Source organism: Bos javanicus, chromosome 24, assembly GCF_032452875.1.
Source record: "Bos javanicus breed banteng chromosome 24, ARS-OSU_banteng_1.0, whole genome shotgun sequence".
NCBI lineage: Eukaryota > Metazoa > Chordata > Mammalia > Artiodactyla > Bovidae > Bos > Bos javanicus.
The window spans coordinates 1,134,660-1,155,663 of record NC_083891.1 but is presented as its reverse complement, the minus strand read 5'-3'; the positions used below and the strand labels follow the sequence as shown (position 1 = coordinate 1,155,663).

At 49.5% G+C, this 21,004-nt stretch overlaps 1 protein-coding gene across 2 annotated transcripts; it reads left to right on the top strand.

The window, feature by feature from the left end:
• Positions 1-19: 19 nt before the first annotated feature.
• On the top strand, positions 20-19,531 carry SALL3 (spalt like transcription factor 3). 2 transcript variants are annotated; one of them, XM_061399486.1, is made up of 4 exons: positions 20-160; positions 12,071-14,977; positions 15,194-15,534; positions 16,597-19,531. In XM_061399486.1, exons 1-4 carry the CDS (start codon positions 79-81, stop codon positions 17,026-17,028), a joined length of 3,762 nt encoding a protein of 1,253 aa, XP_061255470.1. In that variant the 5' UTR covers positions 20-78; the 3' UTR covers positions 17,029-19,531. The 2 variants fall into 2 exon arrangements, with proteins under 2 accessions (XP_061255470.1, XP_061255469.1); XM_061399485.1 differs by having other exon boundaries at positions 12,071-15,534.
• The last annotated feature ends 1,473 nt before the right edge of the window (positions 19,532-21,004 follow it).

Here is a 21,004-nt window from a genome sequence, read left to right as displayed (position 1 = left end):
CCGGCCGCCCCGCGCCGTCCCCACCGGCCGCCCCGCTGATGCCGCTGCCCTGCGAGGGGCCCGCGCGCCGCTAGCAGCATGTCTCGGCGCAAGCAGGCCAAGCCCCAGCATCTCAAGTCGGACGAGGAGCTGCCGCCGCCGGACGGGGCTCCCGAGCACGGTGAGGGGCCGCGGATCGCGGGGCGGCCGGGCGTCTGGAGGGAGCGTGGGCCCCGCGGACCCAGAAAGTGCCCGGGCTCCCGCGAGCCGGTGCCTGCCGTGTGGCGCTCGACCCGGGCAGGCCAGCCTGGGGATCCGTTCCTCCGCCGGAGCGCGCGGCGCGGGAGTTTCGGGCGAAGTAAACTTGGCTCGGCCGCCGGGAGTTGAGCTGCGCGCGGAGGCGCCAGGGCTCGGGGACCGCTGGGAGCCCGCGCTGCCCCGCGGAGGCCAGCGCGCCTAGCCGGGCGCGGGCGGGAGGGGCCGAGCTGCCGCCTCCGCGCCGCCCCCCAGGCTCACCACGCCTGGACACTGGGGCTGGCCTCTGCGATCGCGGCGCCCACTCGGGAAAGCGCGGCGGCGGGGACGCGTCCCGGGGTCTCCCACCGCCGGATGCGGGCCGGGGCAGCTTTGTTCGGCGCCCGGCGCCCCAGGCGGTGAGCTCTCGGAGCGGATCCGCCGCCCTGACCGCGGCCTCCCCCTCCCCGGCAGGCCAGCGGCGCCCGGTGTGCCCCGAGGGCCGCGGAGCCCGCGAGGTCCGGGCGCGCCGACAAACCAGCGATCCCATTCCGAGGCGAGTAGGAAGTCGGTGTGGCCTGGCCTTTCCTAATGGCCGCCTTGGGAATTAACCCCGGGTGAGCTGCCCCGCGGCGCGGGGGGTGGTCGTGCACGCGGTAGGACCCCGGCACGCTTCTGTCGCTTCTCGGTTTTCTGGGCCTTTTCCTGCTCTTGGAGGCGCCGCGGCCACTTCTGCAGTCGGCTGGAGGGTAGGGACTTCCTGCCCATCCAGGAGGGAAGGTAGGAGCCGCGAAAGTAAGCTCCGGGCCAAGAGCGGGCTGGCCTGGCGCGCCCCAGCCCGGGAAAGTGAAGGCTCGGGCCTCGCGCCGCCCGCGGGTCCCCAGGGTGCGGGAGGGGCGGCCGCGGGGCTATCGCGGGACGCGGGGCGACCCTGCACTTGCCCGGAGCCCGGGCACAGAGTAGTGTGATCCTTACGAAACAGGCCGGCCAACTTTTTGGATTAACCTATTATAAGTGGTTTAGAGCAGATACGCATCTTTGCTTTGGGAACTAGGCTGCAGAAAATAAAAGGAGTTGAAGAGTTTAGCGAGCGGTGCCGTAAAGTTTGCAAAAGCAGGTATTCGTCCACATCGGAATGGAGAAGGGAGCAAAGGCTTCTTACGCGGCTGGGAATTCAGGAATTAAATAAAATTCGTGAACTCGTGAGGGTCTTTTTTGTCGCAGCGGAGGTAAGAGGTTCTTATCTGTGTCGCCTGGTCACCCAAGATTAGAACGGGAGATATGCTAAAAAGAAACGCTTGCATATGGTGGGTAGATTAAGGACAAAGAATCTTTTTGTCATGGAAATGGATTTTTTTTTGTTTTGTTTACTTCATCACATAGAATTTCTCACACTTGGTTTGTTTTCTATTGCCCTCAATGACTACATGATCAAATGAATGGATTTATTTCTGCCGAATGAGAAAGACAGTCTTTCCTTCAAAAGAACTACATTGCATCCCAGTGAGGAATTTTAAAGCTTTATTATTGTGGCTCCTGAATAGCTTAAAATCGGCTTTCACAGCCGCCCCAAAATGCAACAATGTAAATACTTCTCAGCTTTGTAGGGTCGTTATCAAAATGTGCAATGTCTCTTTTTATTAAAGCATATTTTAATTAATAGAGTAAAACCCCTTGTATTTAACAATTAACAAGCTGAGACACTGCTATTCATTTTTAATTTCACTTCAGAAATGCGAGCATGGTGAACCTCCTAGTGTAGCATGTGGAGGGGTCCAGAGCCCTTATTTGAAAACCTAAGATGGAGTAAATTATTCACAAGTTCTCTTTTGAATTCCCCTTGTTGTTACTGAATTTATTTAGGGGTGAAACATATTCAGGATTTTTTTTTCTTTTAACCCACCATGGGATTAAAGTTTTTGTCTAGGCTATGTTTTTCACAATCATTCAGAGTTGTAATCAAGATATTGCCACAGTTCCTGATCATACTTTGCAACAGGCCAAAAATAGCCTGTCTGGGGCTGAGTCTCAGTCAAGGAGTGTGTTCCCGCGATTGTTCCGGAAAACTGTTTAAAAAATAGTTCTTTCTGATTTAATTATTCTGAAGCTGATTGTTCATGGAGCATAAAAGATACTCTGTTCTCTGTTCACTTAAGGAATGTTCATGTATGTATTACTCTGTTGTGCTGATCGCCATTAGGAGGAGAATTAAGTAAAATATTTTTTTTAAGATAAATGGTTGTGAAAACTAAATCACTCCACCATGAATTCAGATATTCTCAGAATTATATTTTGTTAAAAGCAGTGGAAATAAACTATGCATCAAGTTATAAGTGAACTAAGTTTACATTGTTTTAGAAAGGAAGTAAATAATTCCTTTGTATCACTTTGGGTGTTACATGTTAATTAAAGCAGTAAATGCCTGCAATAAAATTGAAAGTTCTTGATAATGACATGAAACACAAATATTCTATGCAAAATTTTGAGTATGGTATGGGCGGGGCAGAGTGCACAGTCACATCAATTTACAGTAAAAGGCTTTATTTCTTTTAAAAGAGAAATGTGACTGTTATTTTTCAGGCTTTAGTTTTTAGGCAAGCAGTGAAAAGACAGCTATCCAAAAATGCCTTAGCACTTTCCAGACCTTATTGCAAAAGTGAACTATGATGACGTATGTAGAACGGGAAAAAGTGATAAAGATTTACATAAAGTTCTAAAGTTATTCGGTTGTTAAAGATGTGTTTTAAGGATGGCTGGGACTTGACTTACATTCCCAATAGGTACTATCTTTTAAAATTGCAAAGTATTTCCTTCCTGTTTCTGAAAATTTAGAAATAAATGGGATGCAGTTTTGGGATTCAGTTAATTAAATGTATGCCACCAATATGGAAATCCTTTGAGCCAGCTGAATGTTTTTGTTCTAAGAAAAATTAATTAAAACTTCTAATGATGGAACAGCACTTACACTCCTACTAAGAGCTTTAAAAGGTGTATTATTGCTATCCTTCATTGGATAAAATACAAATTAGGAGGGATATATTTTATTGTCGTTAGGAGGAAAATATGTATATGAGGAAGAACAAAAGAATGTTATAATTTAAATCAGTTTGCCATCCTGTATCTTGTTTGTTTTTTATTTTCTGCCAACTCACAGTTACATGGCTATCTTAAAAATCCTTTAAAATGTGGTGATCCTGTGATTTAAGACTTTACCAGTGGTATTCAAAGACTGTGTTTAAATTAAGGGGAAGAAGGCCCCCAGCCCTGGGTGCTGAGATCTTTTCTCTTTTATCTGTCTGTGCACGGTTTGCCTTCAGCGCTCAGGGCACTCACTCACACACTTACAATTCAGCATTGCAAAGGAAACAATACAGAAGCCACTTTCTAACATCCGTAGGCAGACTGTTTTCTCTGAAACATGAAAGGTAAGGAGTAAGTTAAGCAGGAGGGGAAAGGAAAAGGAGAATTTGCAAACATTTATTTTTAAAATGGCAGTTAAAATCCTAATCTATTTAAAAATGCATAATTTGGCGACCAATAAAAAGTCTGCCAATTAATTCCCACCGTACAGAGAAAGAGCTGATTATGTAAGAGGGATTTTTTTAAGGCACATTTAAACTTCCACAATCTATACATAATCCAATATTTTTAGATCTGTTTAGATCCAGAAAAGGAAGAAGGTATGGACCAACAGCAGGAATTACTTAGCAAGCTGATTATTTTTTGTATACAAGATGATGGCAAAAGCAGGCAAAAGTGGGTCAGATTTCATTTTCAACTACAGTCTCTAAGAGGCTTTGCCATTCACCCCAAGATAGCTCTGAGAACGTTTTCTTTTGGGGAGAATTCAGCAAAGGTGCAACCAAGGTTTCCGTTCTGTACTGAACACCAGTTAGAATTTAACATCCTTAAATGTAAGTATTTTATTTGCATGAAATAAAAACCTGCTTAACTGCCAATGAGGTCATGCCCCATCCTTTAAGGCTGGAAATAGTTTCAAGAAGGAGAATTGTTAAATACTACTTAGAAGAGGAAGAGGTTTTGTTGTTTTGTTAGTTTTCATTTCCTTCATGGTTTCTTGACCAGTTGCCAGGATAACAACAGCCTCGTGAGAACGAGAGCTGATTCCACTGCCGGTGGGCCAGGTTTGCTATCACAGCATGTGTGATGCTGCCCACACTTCGTATAAGACCAGGCGTAAATAAAATCTATGTAGACATTGAACGTTTTACTATTACTCTACATAAACTTTTATATTTTACAAAAGAGCCCTGTCCTTAGATTTTTTTGTTTTTCACTATTACTTGACATAAACTTAAGCCCTATCCTTAGGTTTTTCTCTCTAATTTGAACACTTCTGTGATCTCGAAAGCAGTTAACCGTGTGATTTCCAAGCTGACGAGTAAGGCAAGTCGTATCACAGCAAGTGTGAAATATTAATTGAAATAATAAAATAATGTAATGGGCTCTGTTTATGTGAGAGATCAGGGTTGGCCTGTTTGTTGATTAAAGGCAAGAGCTCGGGTCCAGGGAGACCTGAGGCTCTGGGGTGGCATCCCGGCGCCCCTCCGTGGGCCTGTCTTTTCCAGGCATCCTGGATTAGTCCTGCTGACCATCCCGGACCCCTCCCCCTCTGTGTTCCGGGAAGCCTTGGGGCCGCACAGGGTCCTGCCTGGTGGCCTGGAATCTGTGAGAAGGTGGGCTTGCAGGGGACTGGCAGCTTCCTACTGCTCTACCAAAGGTGGGTGGCTCAGAGCACTGCTGCAACAGACCTGCTGGTTTAACCTTTGCCTGCTTTGCCCTGCCAGGGGTGGCCACTAGATGTCAAGCTCATAATACAATTAGTGCATCTGCGCTGTTGACCTTGGCAACAGGACTCACCAGTGTTCTGTTAAGTGTTAACACTGGCTCTGAGAGTGGACTGGAGACCCACAGGTTTGCCCTGTGCTGCTGGGCTTATCAGATGCCCGGCTAGTTCAGCACAAGTGTTTATAGTTCTCCAAGAGGGAGAGAGACCCGTTTTCTTTTGTGCGGCTGTTACATCTTGAACTGTTTAATTAACCCTGCAGGTGCCGTGGCTCTTGGTCTTAATTCTTCGGCATTCCTGGTCCTCTTTGCTGAGTGCCCTCTCCAGACCGCCGTTTGATTGTTGACTGTAGGCTCAGCGCAGGCAGACGCTGGCTTCAGACCCCGGGCAGAGCTTTTCCTGGAGGATTTTTTTTTTTTTTTTTTTTTTTTTGCTCATGTGTAAACTTCCCCTGTAGAAATGGAACAGTGTGCAGAGGTGATGGCAAATCCTGGAAATGATTTAATAACCTGAGACCGAGTGCAGGAGTCGACGGTTACAGTCGACGGATGGGCGCCTTCTTCCTGGACACGGCGCAGTGTGCGCAGCTGTGGGGTTCTTCAGGCCAGGTGTTTGTACATCCGAGAGGCTTGGCTTATTTCTTTATCGTCGTGCCGGTGGATATGGAAAGTGAGGAGTTGGGGGAGGACCTAGGCAGTTGTCTGCATAGATGCATGGTGGAGTAGCTCGTTTAGCTTCATGTGTGAGTTTATCTGGACCAAAAAAGTGACCCAGCACAAACCGTGCTTTCCCCTCCCCTAGTTTTGATCGAAATGGTCTGCATTGGCCGCCGAATTTCAGGTTTGTGCGTTGCTCGTGAGGCACAGATAGTGATATCCGTGCATTCATCGGAAGGGTGATTACAGCATAACATCTGAATGAAAGAACGATTGTGCAACCTTGAAGTGCAACAAACATCTTATTATTTGATACAGCGTCGGGCAGATAGTTAAGACAAGTGAACGTTGTGGCTGCTTTCCAGCTGCGTGCGTCCATAAAGGAAACAGTGTTCTCCCTCCCCGGTGCTTCACCCCGCGGAGGAGAACCCGCAAACCTTTTAAACAGAAGGCGTTTGGTGCCTGTGCCACAGGTGGTCTGTCCTTAACACATTTGAGGCGTGGGCCACTGAGTCGGCGGAAGCCGGCCTGCGGGTCAGCGCGGCTTGGGCGAGGCGCGAGCGCCCTCCGCTGTCCGGCTCCGAGCGCACACGCTTGGAGGTCTAGGGAAAGGACAAAATTTTTCTATCGCGTCTGGAATTTCTTCTACATTGTTAAACACAGTAGGGGTCTCTATTTGTCTCCTCCTGTTTCACAGCTTGGGCTCAGTATGTGATAATTCATCTTTCTTTATGGGATTCAAAGCTATCATAAGGAGTTAAAAAGAATTAATTTGCAAGAAAATAGTGTCTCCTAACAATTTGGGAAAACTTGAAAAATGCTTCTTAGATTTTTAAGGGATGGAAAAGGCACAGGAGAAAAGTACAGTTTCCTTTCCTCGAGACCCACGTGCGTTTCCCAGTTACTAATTAAAGTGAAGAGGTTAACATCCGTTTTCCCATAAAGGACAACTTTTGCTTCTCCTCTTGTTAAAAGGAATTAAAAAGTGTAGCAGAATCAAGGTGAAAGTTTGAGCTTGATCAACAAAATTATCAAACACCTGTTTACTGCTCTGTGTAAGTGGTTACTTATTTACAAGGTACTGCCCTCAGGACGCAGAGAATAAAAACGCCTTACTGAGAACTCCACTTAGAATTTTTTTAGGAAAGCGTCATGTGGCAAATACTCTCATCAATATTACAGTGATGCTTTTTACTTGTAGCTTAAAAAGATCATCCGGCATGTAAGCACTCTGCCAGGTCATCTCTACTTGGAAGACCACCTTAGCTTTTGCAGGCAGTGAAGACCTGATCCCTGTATAACATGATCCTTGTATATTGTATAGCAGACCGGGAATTGGAGCTGAGAGAGAGATGGCGCAAGGGGAGGTCCTTTCACACCCAGAGAGTTATAAAGGAGACATTTTTGTTAAACATCCTCTGTGTTTTTATTAGTGAGAAGGGGGAAAATATGTACTTTTAATACTGCCGTTGAGGCCCTCCCTAGGTTGGAGGCCTCTCTCTGAAAGGCGAGGGAAGCCTTTTGCCCCTCCTGTGGCGCACGTGCTCAGGAGTGCTTGAATGGTGAGTGTTAGAAGCCCTGAAAATCTCATGTATAAATAGTAAGTGTGGGGCTAGCTGTAAACTAATTGCACATTTCCTCTCCAGTTGAAATAGCTTCAGCTCCTGCATGTCCCTCCTCCTGACTGCGTCCAGGAGAACAGACCCCATCGCCGGGCTGGCAGCCATGGCCAGTGCATCCTTCATGTTAGCAAAATAAGGTTATTTTCACAACAGCTCCTTCTTCTCGTTGACAGTCAGTCCAGGAAAGCTGTGTGGCACTTTCAGAAAGTAACCTTGACCAAATACTCCTGTTAACCAAGAAGGGAAGATTCCTGCCTAAGTTCTGTTCCTGGGTGCACTGGTTGGCATTTTTCTCCACTAGTTCTAACCCTTGCACAGTCTAAGCCCCTGACTATGTGCAGTTAAGTCTCTTAAGTCGTTGATCTGCCAATATGCAAAAAATAAATTATTTTGACATTAATGATAATGTTAACAATGCTTGTTTTTCAATTGTCCCTTTTAGGAAGAAAGAATTTCCTATTGCATTGGAAATAAATTTCTCAAACTTGTACTGTTGTTACAGTGGCTCATGGACATGGCTTTACCGTGAAACAAAAATTTTAAAGCCATATCAACAAATGGATATAATAACTTCTACTTTTAGAATGCAAAAGCCAGTTTCCAATGTAAGTTTAATTAAAAGATAGTTGAATCCGACACAATAGTGGCTTAAAACAATGGCAGGATTAAAGGACTTTAGACATTATATGATAAAATTTGGAGCTGCTGTCAGATCTTTCCTATAAGGGTTTTCTTGTTATAGAAAGCACTTTTTTAAAGATAAGTACTTCCAGATTAGCATGTCTACGCTGTAACACGATGCGTGTAGCCACTGTAACGAGAAGCAAGTTATAACAACTTATTTTGCGTCTCACCCCGAACGCGACATAAGGTCGCTGCTTTCACTCTGGGCTCAAGTGCGGTCTTGCTGCTTCTAAAGAGCTCTGTCCCCAGTGAAACAGGCTCGCTTTGGTTCTTCTCTCCCAACCAATTCAGTTGAAGTGCTTGTTGTTCTTTAAAAACGTTCTTAAAATATGCACCCAAAATTTCTATTCCACACGTGACGTATTAGAGTCTTTTCATTTGTATTCATTGCATTCAAGACTGTCTTGTGAAATTTGTGCTTCTCTATAACTTTCATGGAATGCTAATCCCACTCAGATTTGATAGTGAAACAAGTAGAAATTAACAATTGAAGTGATCATGTTACCGTATTTCATGCAGACCCCAGTAAGAAAAACTATAGGTGGTGATGCTAAATTATTTGCCCTCAATACGAAATATGAATTGTATTGAGGAATTTTTTTTCTTCACTGATTGTAGTTTTTTAAATATGTTTTAGTTAAAAGGCAAATTTATTATGAAACTTTGTAAAATCCAACAACTGTTTAGTTAGGTTCATTAACATAATGAACTAACAGGCCCTAATGTTCAGAATGCCATTTTCACCCTATCTCCTCTCTTCAATTTTGCTTTCCTTCTTGGATTTTAGAGGCGTACAATGCAAGTTTATTTTACTTTGGCAAGAATATCTTCATTGTGTTTAGGTAATTATCAATTTCCTTTAAACAAAATGGCTTATTATTTGGTAGATAGTGCTTAAATATTATTATTCTGTGCATGGTTTCTACAGTTGAGACACAGTTATAATTTTGCCCACCTGCAGTGGGGGCAGGAGGAAATTACCTTCCCAGCTTTCTTGACTTTGCAGGTGAACCCCACATACTTAGTACATGAAAAAAGCCAATGGAAATGTTAAAATGTATCTTTAAAGTAAATAGAGATTTATTTGGGTTTCTTAAAACCTTAGAGAAAAGTACAGTGTAAAATAAAATCCTGTTTCCTTATTTCACATGCCATAACGTGTTACAAAGAAAATCTGGGAAATGCTCACTTGTAAAGATGAAAGTTAACGTAAATTCTTCTGGCAGTCGTCGCACTTAAAGCGATCCAGCAATCAGCCAATTTCCAAGCGTTTTCTCAGTGAATTGTCCCCAATACATACTCCATATTAAAAAATATATTCTTGTATAGCACAGGGAACTATATTCAACTTTTATATATTCAACTGTTATTCTTTAGTAATCTATAATGGAAAAGAATCTGAAAAAGAATACAGAAATAAAACATAAATATGTGTATATACAAAATAATCACCTTGCTGTACACCTGAAACTGGTGCAACATTGTAAATCAACTGTACTTCAATCATAATTTTTTGGAAAAGAAAATGAAAAATATTCTTTGGACAAAACATACACTGTGTTTAATTGTATAAAACTGTAAACGTATATACCATGTGAATGCTTTTGTATACCATGTAAGTTATACATTTTTTTCTTCTCTGGGGAATAAAGATGTAAAAATAATTTTTCAAAAAATTAGCAGTATTTAATTTCTCTGTATTTTTCTCTTTTTTTGTAGTTTTCTTTTTAAAAAGTATTAAAATTAAAACTCTATGAAGACTATGGCTGGCATTTTATATCATAGCTTTAAAGTGTTAAAATTAACTTTTAGAATATTTTGTGTTCTGATAATTACACTATTTATGATACAGTATAACACTGATTCCAACTTGATTGCTTAATGCAGATGAACTTTTTAAAATGTCCACTAGTGCTTTTTTTATTATGTGGGTCTGCAGGAGAACAACCCACTGTTATAAACAAATTGTAGAGATTCTTTGCCTTTTTAAAATAGGTGAACTAAAATGTGAGATAGCCCGTGTTTTCTTATCATTAAGAAATTATTTACCTGAAGAGTTGAGGCTTTTTCCCTGCCCTGTTCCATAACCCTTGCAAGTTTCAGATCAGATTTTGCATACATAGAGCAAAGTTAAGTACTCCAAGTATTTATTTTGTTAACGCTGCTATCTGCAGTATAAATCAGCCATGTCTTTGCTTCCAGCTACACTCGACCTCATTACAGACACCGATTCCGCTCCTGCCTCTGTGCAGTAAGGAGACTCCTTGCAGTCTGAGCTTCAGCACTGAATTTAGTTTAAAAGTCTAGCAGGTCTTTATGGGCTGCAGCTCTAACTTTTTCCCCCATCAAATGGTTGAGCCAGTTAAGAAAATGCTAATTGAACACCACTAATAATTTTTTAAAGGCACGTATAAATTACCTGGAAACAGCAGCCTCGCGGGGAGCAGCCGACCAGCTTCGAATTATAGTTTTATTTTCTCCTCTAGCGGAGGGACTAAATGTTTTCACTGGATATTTTTTACAAGTCAGATTTCTCTACTGAGATCAGTGCCGAATCCTTCCTTCCCTAAAACCCTAAACGAGAAAACATGGAGGCTTCTCAGCAAATCCATTTGTTGATGTTTCAACAGTCAATGGTTTTCGGGGATATGGACCTGAGGGTGCGTGGCGCTCACACTCCACTGCGCACGACAACAAAGGGCCGGCTTGAGGCTGTCAGTTGTCTCTGTCCAGGTGATTTGTTGCTGTCACTCCATCCGCAAGTTGACAAAAAGCAGTTGCAAGGCAGTTTTACCCAGGCCGGCACAGGGAGCCTGAGCACCCCATTGAGGGCTGCCTGTCACCCCAGCCCCCCCCCCCCGAAAATAGGAGCTGGGCATGTCCTCGGATGTTGGTTTCTCCTTCCTGTATAGCTATTTATTTGATCAGGTGTGAATGAGAATCATTCATTATACAGGGTTGTTATTCGGCACAAGAGGGTAACGGGAGTCGGCAAGTCGCTGCCTACAACAGTAATTAAACATGTGTAACCAATTAGAGGGTTTCCACCATGGCACAAGCATATAATTTGCTAAGTCTTTCTATGTGAATAGATGAAAATAGGTACAAAAAGTGTGTCTGACTACAACATTCTCATGTTAAACATGTCAACATAAATGAACTTTAAATATATAATTTCTAGTTTGTTAACAATCTGTGGGACACGATTGGCTAGTAACAGTAACATATAATTTTGGTTCATTTTGCCAAGAAATATTGCATCTGACAGAGGCAATTAATTGTATTAAACATGATTAATTTTAGGCACAGACTATATTGATGGTATTCGTTTGGTGAATCCTGAAATGTAGAAACGTACTGTATCTGGAGGCAAGTGCACCCGCTAAAAAGATACAGGATTGATGTGTGGATCGAACTGCAAGTCGGGGAGATTGTTTTTCTGAGCAGAGATGTAAGAAGTGCTTATATATTCTTTGTTATATTTACAAATGAAAGTATTTAGCTGAAATTTCCTCCATGAAATAAATGCCCATTGATTTGAAAGGTTCTGTAGAATTACATTAAATCTGTAATGTCTCCGCGCGGCATAAAGATAATAAATCTCCGTGGTCCGAGCCCAGGAGAGAGGCTGCAGCCGGCTCCCCTGTCAGGTGCTGACGTGAGTTTGAAAGGTTACAGATTAGTTTAGCAATGTTAAGCGAACTGGCAAAGGCATCTCTGATTTTGCTGGAAATGAGGAAGCCGGATGGTAGGGGAGTCCTAATGAGCCCATCGAAGGCTGGCTTTGTACCCAACAGACAGGGTGGCTGCAGATTGTATGAAAATATTGGAAATCAATGGCTTCTATGGAATTTCATTAAGAAGCAGTATCCACAATTGATAGAGCCTCATAATTTGATGGATTGTGCTAAGAAAATGATTAGCTAGCTAGAAAGAGTCATAGAATACACACGCCAGGACGTCAGAAATGTTGAAGTGGGGTAATTTGTACAGAATAAAAAATATTGATTTTACTTATGTGCAAAATTTTGAGATGGAGGGCGGGCTGTCTCTCGAGACCCGGCTGATGTAATGTCTTGCTTTTTCAGCGGCCCCCGGGGAGGGCGCCGAGGACGCGGACAGCGGCAACGAGAGCCGGAGCGGAGGCGAGGACACGCACGTGTGCGAGAAGTGCTGCGCCGAGTTCTTCAAGTGGGCCGACCTGCTGGCGCACAAGGAGGCCTGCACCAAGAACCCCCTGGTGCTGATCGTGGGCGAGGATGAGCCCGCCCCGCCCTCCGAGGACTTCCCCGAGGCGTCCCCAGCCAGCTCGGCCAGTGAGCGCGCGGACAGCGAGGCTGCCGAAGAGGCGGCGGCAGCGGCGGCGGCGGCGGCCCCGGAGGGCGGGGAGGCCGTGGAGGCGAGGGCACCGGAGCGGGAGGACGAGCCCATGGAGGTGGGCGCGCCCGCGGACAAGGGCTTCCAGGGCCCGGGCGCGGCGCATGCGGGGCAGCCGCCTCCACCGCCAGGCCCCGAGCCGGCCCCCGGGGCGGCCTACGGCATGCCCAGCACCAACGTGACCCTGGAGACCCTCCTGAGCACCAAGGTGGCCGTGGCGCAGTTCTCGCAGACCTCGCGGGCCGCGGGCGCGGCGGGCCCGGGCGGTGGCGTGGCGGCCGCGGCCCTCCCGCTGATCCTGGAGCAGCTCGTGGCCCTGCAGCAGCAGCAGGTGCAGCAGCTGCAGCTCATCGAGCAGATCCGCAGCCAGGTGGCCCTCATGAGCCGCCCGCTGCCGCCATCCCGGCCGCCGCTGCACCCCGGGCCGGCCGCGCACCCCACCCTGCCACTCTCGGCCGGCACCGGCCCCGCGGCCACGGCGCAGGGACCCGCCGCCCCACCGGCGGCCTACGAGGGCCCCCAGCACCTGGCTGCGCCGGCGTCCACAGCCAGCACCCCGCACGTCGCGGGCGGAGGCCCCTCGGTGCCGGAGCCCGGTGCCCCTGCGTGCTCCGGTGCCCCCGCGACCTCCACGGCCTCCACCCCAGCGGCCGGCGCCTCGGGGGGCGCCTCCCGGCCACAGAACGCCCCCACGCCCCCCGCCCTGGGGCCCGGGCCGCTGCTCACCTCTACACCCAGCCTGCCAAGCCCACTGCTACCTCAGACCTCCGCCAGCACCGTCATCTTCCCCAACCCGCTGGTCAGCATCGCGGCCACGGCCAACGCGCTGGACCCCCTGTCAGCCCTCATGAAGCACCGCAAGGGCAAGCCCCCCAACGTGTCGGTGTTTGAGCCCAAGGCCAGCACTGAGGACCCCTTCTTCAAGCACAAGTGCAGGTTCTGCGCCAAAGTGTTCGGGAGCGACAGTGCCCTGCAGATCCACCTGCGCTCGCACACGGGCGAGCGGCCCTTCAAGTGCAACATCTGCGGGAACCGCTTCTCCACCAAGGGCAACCTGAAGGTGCACTTCCAGAGGCACAAGGAGAAGTACCCCCACATCCAGATGAACCCCTACCCGGTGCCCGAGTACCTGGACAACGTGCCCACCTGCTCTGGGATTCCCTACGGGATGTCGCTGCCGCCGGAGAAACCGGTCACCACCTGGCTGGACAGCAAGCCAGCGCTGCCCACTGTGCCCACCTCAGTGGGGCTGCAGCTCCCACCCACCCTCCCAGGCATGGGCGTCGGCAGCTACGTGGACTCCCCCAGCCTCACCCCCGCCAGCCGCTCCCCGCAGCGGCCCTCACCCGCGTCCAGCGAGTGCCCTTCTTTGTCCCCAGGCCTGACCAGCTCCGAGGCAGGCGTCCCGGTGGCTGCAGGATCCCCGCAGCCAGCACCCGGTGGATCTTCCCTGCCCAAGACCGAGCCCGTGAGCCTGCCCTGCACAAACGCCAGGGTAGGGGACCTCCCGGCCACGGCGGGGCAGGTCTCCACCACGTCTGCCCTGGCGGACAGCAGTGCATCCCCAGGCCTCTGCAGCCCGGTCCTCCCGGCCGGGGCCGAGCCGTTTAAGGCCAAGTTCCCCTTCGGAGGGCTGCTCGACTCTATGCAAACGTCCGAAACCTCCAAGCTGCAGCAGCTGGTGGAGAACATAGACAAGAAGATGACAGACCCCAACCAGTGCGTCATCTGCCACCGCGTGCTGAGCTGCCAGAGCGCCCTGAAGATGCACTACCGGACGCACACGGGCGAGCGGCCCTTCAAGTGCAAGATCTGCGGGCGTGCCTTCACCACCAAGGGCAACCTGAAGACGCACTTCGGCGTGCACCGCGCCAAGCCGCCCCTGCGTGTGCAGCACTCCTGCCCCATTTGCCAAAAGAAGTTCACCAACGCCGTGGTGCTTCAGCAGCACATCCGCATGCACATGGGGGGCCAGATCCCCAACACGCCGCTGCCCGAGGGCTTCCAGGACGCCATGGACGCTGTGCTGCCCTACGACGACAAGGCCGCCGATGCTCTGAGCGCCTGCGACGACGACATGGACGACAACTCCCTGGAGGATGACGCAGAGCTGAAGGACGCGGCCGGCGACCCAAACAAGCCACTGCTGGCCTTCTCGGGCTCCTGCCCACCCTCCCCGCCCTCTGTCATCTCCAGCATCGCCGCCCTGGAGAACCAGATGAAGATGATGGACTCGGTCATGAGCTGTCCGCAGCTGAGTGCCCTCAAGTCTCTGGAGAACGGGTCTGGGGAGAGCGACCGTCTGAGCAACGACTCGTCCTCGGCGGTGGGCGACCTGGAGAGCCGGAGTGCGGGCAGCCCGGCCCTGTCTGAGTCGTCCTCCTCCTTGCAGGCCCTGTCACCCGGAAACAGTAACAGCGAGAGCCTGCCCTCCAAGTCCCCGGGCCTTGGCGCCCAGGAGGAGCCCCAGGAAACCCCGCTGAAGACGGAGAAGCCGGACAGCCCGCCCCCCGGCCCCGAGAACGGAGGGGCGCTGGACCTGACGGCCACCCACCCGTGCCGGCCGGCCGTCAAGGAGGAGGCCCCCTTTAGCCTGCTGTTCCTGAGCCGCGATCGGGGTAAGTGTGCGAGCACTGTGTGTCGTGTGTGTGCCAAGCCCTTTGCTTGCAGGAGCGCCCTGGAGATCCACCTCCGCAGCCACACCAAGGAGCGGCCGTTCGTGTGTGCGGTCTGCGGGCGCGGCTGCTCCACACTGGGTAACTTAAAGCAGCACTTACTGACCCACAGGTTGCGAGAGCTGCCTCCCCAGTTGCTTGACCCCAACTTTACTCTAGGTCCCAGCCAGGGCACCCCGAGCCTGGGCCCTGGCTCCACGCCCACCACCATCAAAACGGAAGTGAACGGGCACAGCAAGGCCGGCCTGCTGGCCGAGGGTCCGCCGCTGCCGGCTGCCGTCCAGGTGCCCCCCGGGCCTCCGACGGTGATGAGCCCTGGCCTCGCACCCATGCTGGCCCCCCCACCGCGCCGGACCCCCAAGCAGCACAACTGCCAGTCGTGTGGGAAGACCTTCTCCTCGGCCAGCGCCCTGCAGATCCATGAGCGCACCCACACTGGGGAGAAGCCATTTGGCTGCACCATCTGCGGGAGAGCCTTCACCACCAAGGGCAACCTCAAGGTGAGGGTCGCCCGGGACCCCCCTCACCTCCTGTGGTCCTGGCTGAGGGGTACCCCCAAGAGAGCGTGCATGTGCCGTGTCTATGAGTGTTATGGACGAGTCTGCCTTGTATGTGTGCCCAGGTATGCGTGTTCCATGTGGCGCTCCCACGCACGTCCAGGGCCCAGTGAGGAGCTTGCCTTCCGTGCCGGTCTGTCCTCCCCTTGAGAGGCTGGTGCCGCCTAAGTGGCTGCAGGGTGTTGGGGAGATGCACACTTGCGGCCCTGAGTCCAGTGGGTCACTGATACCAAAATAGCTAGGCTTTTAAATGCTTCCACGTGACACGAGCACTGCTGATCCTGTCCAGAGGCCAGGGCTTTGATCTGTGGGTTTGTCCACGTGATTGCCAAGAGGGCCCGGTGGGCATTTGGCAGAAGCTTCCCAGCCTGAGGGCCAGGGGCAAACGGTACAATGATATAATGTTGGTATCGAAGATGCAGCGAGGCAGCCCATCTTCCCTGGAGGCAGGCTGTGTGGCCAGCACCACGGAGCCATTCAGGCCAGCGTGCTGCTTTCTAGCCCAGGTTAGCTGCATGTGGGGTTTCAGCAACCCCCTTCAGTAGGCACTGTGGACGTGGTTTCCACTTCCTGAAGGCCACCTGAGGTCCTTGCTGACCACAGGTGCCCAGACGTTCCCTCTCTGTTGGGGAGAAAACCAGAGAAAGGCACAGAAAAGGCAGGAGTTACAAGCAGAAGATGATCTGGGTATGGGGGGAGCTTTGGGACCCTCCAGGTGGCCTGTGGGTCTGACACCTTAGTGGGGAAATCATGCTGTCAAGCTGTGAACTGATAGGAGTGTCCATCAGCTCATCGGTCAGCTTGCCTTGTACTTGACGAAAGGAGTGTTGCAGGTTCATGTCTCAGATGTTCAGAAAACCTCACCTAACAAGTTTGTTGTCCCAGATGAATGCTCAGGCTGGGGAGGAGGGGACGGAAAGGAGCTGGAAGGCGTCCCCTGGCCCCGGATGCCCTGTAACCGGAGGCTGGGCGCACTCACGCCTGAGTGTGGCTCTGTCCCCGCAGGTGCACATGGGCACCCACATGTGGAACAACGCTCCCGCCAGGCGTGGCCGCCGCCTGTCGGTGGAGAACCCCATGGCCCTGCTGGGTGGCGATGCCCTGAAGTTCTCAGAGATGTTCCAGAAGGATCTGGCTGCACGGGCCATGAACGTGGACCCCAGCTTTTGGAACCAGTACGCCGCTGCCATCACCAACGGGCTGGCCATGAAGAACAACGAGATCTCCGTCATCCAGAACGGAGGCCTCCCCCAGCTCCCCGTAAGTCTCAGCGGGAGCGCCCTCCCCCCACTGGGCTCCCTGGCCGCCGGGCTGGACAAGGCACGTCCAGGCAGCAGCCCGCCCATCGCAGGGCTGGACAAAGCCAACTCGGACACGGGAGGCAGCCGGCCGTTCACACGGTTCATTGAGGATAACAAGGAGATTGGGATTAACTAGCCACGTCCCTGCCCTGTGGGTCTCCTTCTCGGTTCACCCGGAGCGGGAAAGACGTCACCGGGTGGCCGCCCGAGGTGGCCTCCTGCTCTGCCCGGTTGCGCCTTTCGAGGTGAACTTGGGAACTCAGCAACCTTGGAGATAGATCTGAGTCAGAAAGAGACGTCTTCCGAGAGCCGCCTCGGAAGCCGAAGGGGCTCAGACCACATCCGTTCCATCCCTCCAGAGCCCGCCCTGTGCCAGGGAAACTCGTCCAGTGGTCTTGTTGGAATTAGTTAGAAACTTGAACTCTGTCTTTAGAACTCTTATCTCAATGACGTGGTCCAGTGCGCCTGACGCCGGTCCCGCACAGCACCTTCCCCTGTAGAATTTATGACGTTCAGATGATGCGGGTCACAGACAATGCAGCCTGACTATAACGGCAGCTTTTGTACTGCAGAATACATCTGGCTATGTGAATTTTTTTTTTTAAAGCAAGATTTGTTTTACTATAAATAAGTGGGTGATTTCCATGCAGGCAAAATCGTGAAGTTCTGTTAGGAAACAGCATGCTTTTCGTGTGCAAGCACCTGTCAATAACAAGCCTTTTTTTTTTTTTTTTTTTTTTTAATTTAAATGTCTGTAGCTGCTATGTGGACAGTGGTCTCTAGTGTGGTCTGTAGCCCAGCAATTGGGAACAAGTCACAGACAGACGTCACCGTGAATTATTCACAACATTATAGCAGTTGTGAGTAAATATTTCACATTATCAAAGCTGTACAATAAAAAGGTAATGTTTGTATAATGTGGTTGCAAACTCTTAATTTATACTATTGCACTTTTAGTATTTTGTATTAGGGAGGTTTGTCTATAATTTGAAAATTTTAAAAGATGTAAAGCATTTTATAAATAGTACTTTGATTGAAGGAAAATGAAAAAAAAAAAAAAAAGCTGTTACGGTCTTAGGTCAAATGATACGAGAAATCTGTGCTCCTTAACCAGGAAAACCACCAGGACTTGTCCGTTCCTCAGTAAACTAGGGCCTGCCATTTCTTACATTGAGTGATTTAACTTTTCTAGAAAGCCCATTTAAAAGCTTGACCACCCCCAACAGAACTCTGGTGAACTCGTCTTAGGGCTGTGGCACCAACATAAGCCGGGAGGGGGGAGCCGAGCAGCTGCCGTGCGGGTGTGATCTTGCTGTCCCCGCTGCTGCTTCCTCGCACGCCCGCGGACCAGATCCCAACTGCCTGCCGGCCTGGCGTTGTGTCCAATAAACCGAGAGGTGCCGGGTGTCGGGCAGTATAATCCATCACAAGCGGGACATGTTCTGGTTTCTGATTTATTTATTACCTTCTCAGAAGCAAACGAAGCGCACTGTGGTCCAGTCACTCAAAGTGCAGGCTTGTGCTGGTGATGGTCAGCTGCTCCAAGTCAGGGAAGGGCCCCGGGCAGGTGCAAGCGGCTCGGCTGAGCCAGGCCGTGTGGACAGGTGGTGTGTTCTACCTCATTCTGTGTGCTGCACGCGTGCCGGAGTCTGAAAGTGGGGCCTCCTCCGACTGCACGGTCCCCCGGGTCATGGTGCCCGGGGGCAGCGCCGGGAGGCGAGCCTTGAGGAAGGAGGCAGGCAGTCGGCCGCCTCAGCAGAGACCGAGCTCTAGAACGATCTTCCTAACAGAGCCCCAGCAAGCGCAGACCACATCGTGTCACTGAGCAGAGTTTCAGAGCCTCACAGATGAGCAGACCTAGCGGTGGTTTCTGTCGGAAAAGAGCACGGAACCCTCCCACTGTTTCCCACAGAGGTGGGATGGAGTGAGCCCCGGGAACCCTCTCTTCTCCCAGGACGGGTGAGGGTGCGCCTGTGTCGGGAACAGAAAACAGGTGCTCGGTGTCGCTGTGTTTCAGCAGTGAATGTTGTTATTATTTATCTGTGTCCCTTTTGGTGTGATTTTTTTTTGGGGGGTGGGGGTCGTATTTGGTACCATGTAGTGTTCTGTCCTCCCAGAAAGATGTGTATATACCGTGAGAAAAGAGAAATGTAAAGTGCTGTACATAAGGCAGCTCGCGGCGGGCAGTGAGACTGCCCGGCCTGTGTCCGGGTGAGGCTGTCCGTCCGCACGGTGGAGAGACACTTATTTTTCTATTGCAGCACCGTGCAGGGCCGGGCCCTCCCTGAACCAGTGCAGAGTTGTTACCCAGATCCAATATTTTTTATGACGAAATCTGTGGCTTGACACATCTACTGATTGAAATGGATGTCTTAGTCTAGGCTCCTATTTTTGTCATATGGAATTGAATAAAATGCAGGATGTAATATTATTTCTGAATGGCGCTCCTTGATTATTCTAATGGAAAAAGTGGCATTTGAGGTTATGGTCATTGATGGTGGATGTATATTTGTGGTGTTTCTCCAAGGACAGTCAGTCAGGTCTGACAGCTTAGATTTAAGCCATATCTAAGCGTGTCTTGATCGGTCTTGAAATTTTCATGTTTCACCTTTTTCTAAAATAAAAATACAGCCTTTTGATTGTGTTTTTTTTTTAATTTACATCTTTGATGGAAGAAGATGTGGTAGAAAATGTTTAATGACTAGAGACGGTTGACAGTGTCCATAAATGACTGCACTCTGAATGACCCTCCCGTGGTGGGCCGTGAGGAAAACCTCAGTTCTTTGGGTCCCTGGAAAACTAAATAGCTGTGCCTCTAGCCGTGATTCAAAGAAGCAGGCCAGGGAGGAAGGTGCGGGGCCCTCCCTGAGCCTGTCAGTCCCAGATGAAGGGAGCCCCTCGCTTGAAAAGAAGCTTTACCTTGCCAAAAACATGTGATAAGGCATAAAACCTTACATAATTTAGTAGCTCCTGGAGTTCAACATATATAATCCATTTCTTCTTTTAAAAAAGTAACTACTGATACCTAGAAGCCACAGTGAAGTTCACCTGGGAGACGCTGGGTGTTTCTGAAGTGTTGAGAAAGGTACTAACCACTAAACAGCTGCCCAGTCCCCCGGCAGGTGTCATATGTCATGAGCCTTAGGAATTAAAACCCTGTTGATTTCAGAGCTAGAGCAGAAATTATGAGAGAAACCGACTAAATCAGATAGTCATTTTTTTAACATATGGCAATAGTCATTTAAAGTAATTAATATAAATTAAAATGTAAAAAAAAAAGAGAGATTTACTTCTTAATTCAAAAATGTTTCCAGTGTAAAACCAGAGGTGTTTGGGCTTAACAAGCCTGGATATTTACTTCTTCCTGACATGAACTCTAGCTGCTCAGACAGTATATCAACAAATCATAAATGCCAACAATCCCTAAAAATTATTTATTTAAATATATTTATATTCTAAGTTGGTTGCAGGAACAATTAACATTTCAAACTAATTAAAAAGCATTGCTTAAGGGCCAAAAAGCAATTGCTGTGAAGCCCTCGCTCTTTAACTCTGTGTGTGTGGAAGCTTCCAGGCAGCCCAGGTCCCCTGCCCGCTCCCCCTCTATGCCCGGCAGGCAGCGCCCAGCGCCCGCTGCAGCGCTCAGAAGCCGAGGCAAACGTTAAGGCTGTTTGTTACCAGCGGCTGCACGGCATTTCCAGCCCACCCACCTTCAACGCGCTTTATTTATTCTGGCTGGCTGGCCAAGCCACGGAAGTCCAGACCCCTGTCTCTTCCCCTGGTGCATGCTTTCGGTGGATAATAAGGTCACATGTGTATAATTCTGCAGCCAGCCTGTCACCTTGCGAGCGTGCCAGCCGACCTGAGGACCTCGGGTTCAGCCTTTGTGTTTCGAGTCCTGTGCTCATTTGCTCGTTTCTGGGCTGAGGCACTCCTTTGCTCCTTCAAGAAGTTTTTCTAGGGGTCCAACGCGTCTTTGAAAAGCAGAGGCTGTGAAATGTTTCTGTGAGCGGGTCTGTTGGCTGATTTGAGCTATGGGAAAATCTGATCTACAAAATATTCCATGCAACACTAGGAAGATCATGAAATCCTTTTCTTTTTCACTTAAGTGG

What these genes read in the sequence shown, in the direction of transcription:
- SALL3 (XM_061399485.1), top strand. Translation starts at nt 79, where the DNA reads ATGTCTCGGCGCAAGCAGGCCAAGCCCCAGCATCTCAAGTCGGACGAG. An exon ending in GGACGGGGCTCCCGAGCACG is followed by an intron (nt 161 to 12,070) that starts GTGAGGGGCCGC and finishes TTGCTTTTTCAG; the next exon opens with CGGCCCCCGGGGAGGGCGCC. An exon ending in CCACCAAGGGCAACCTCAAG is followed by an intron (nt 15,535 to 16,596) that starts GTGAGGGTCGCC and finishes CTGTCCCCGCAG; the next exon opens with GTGCACATGGGCACCCACAT.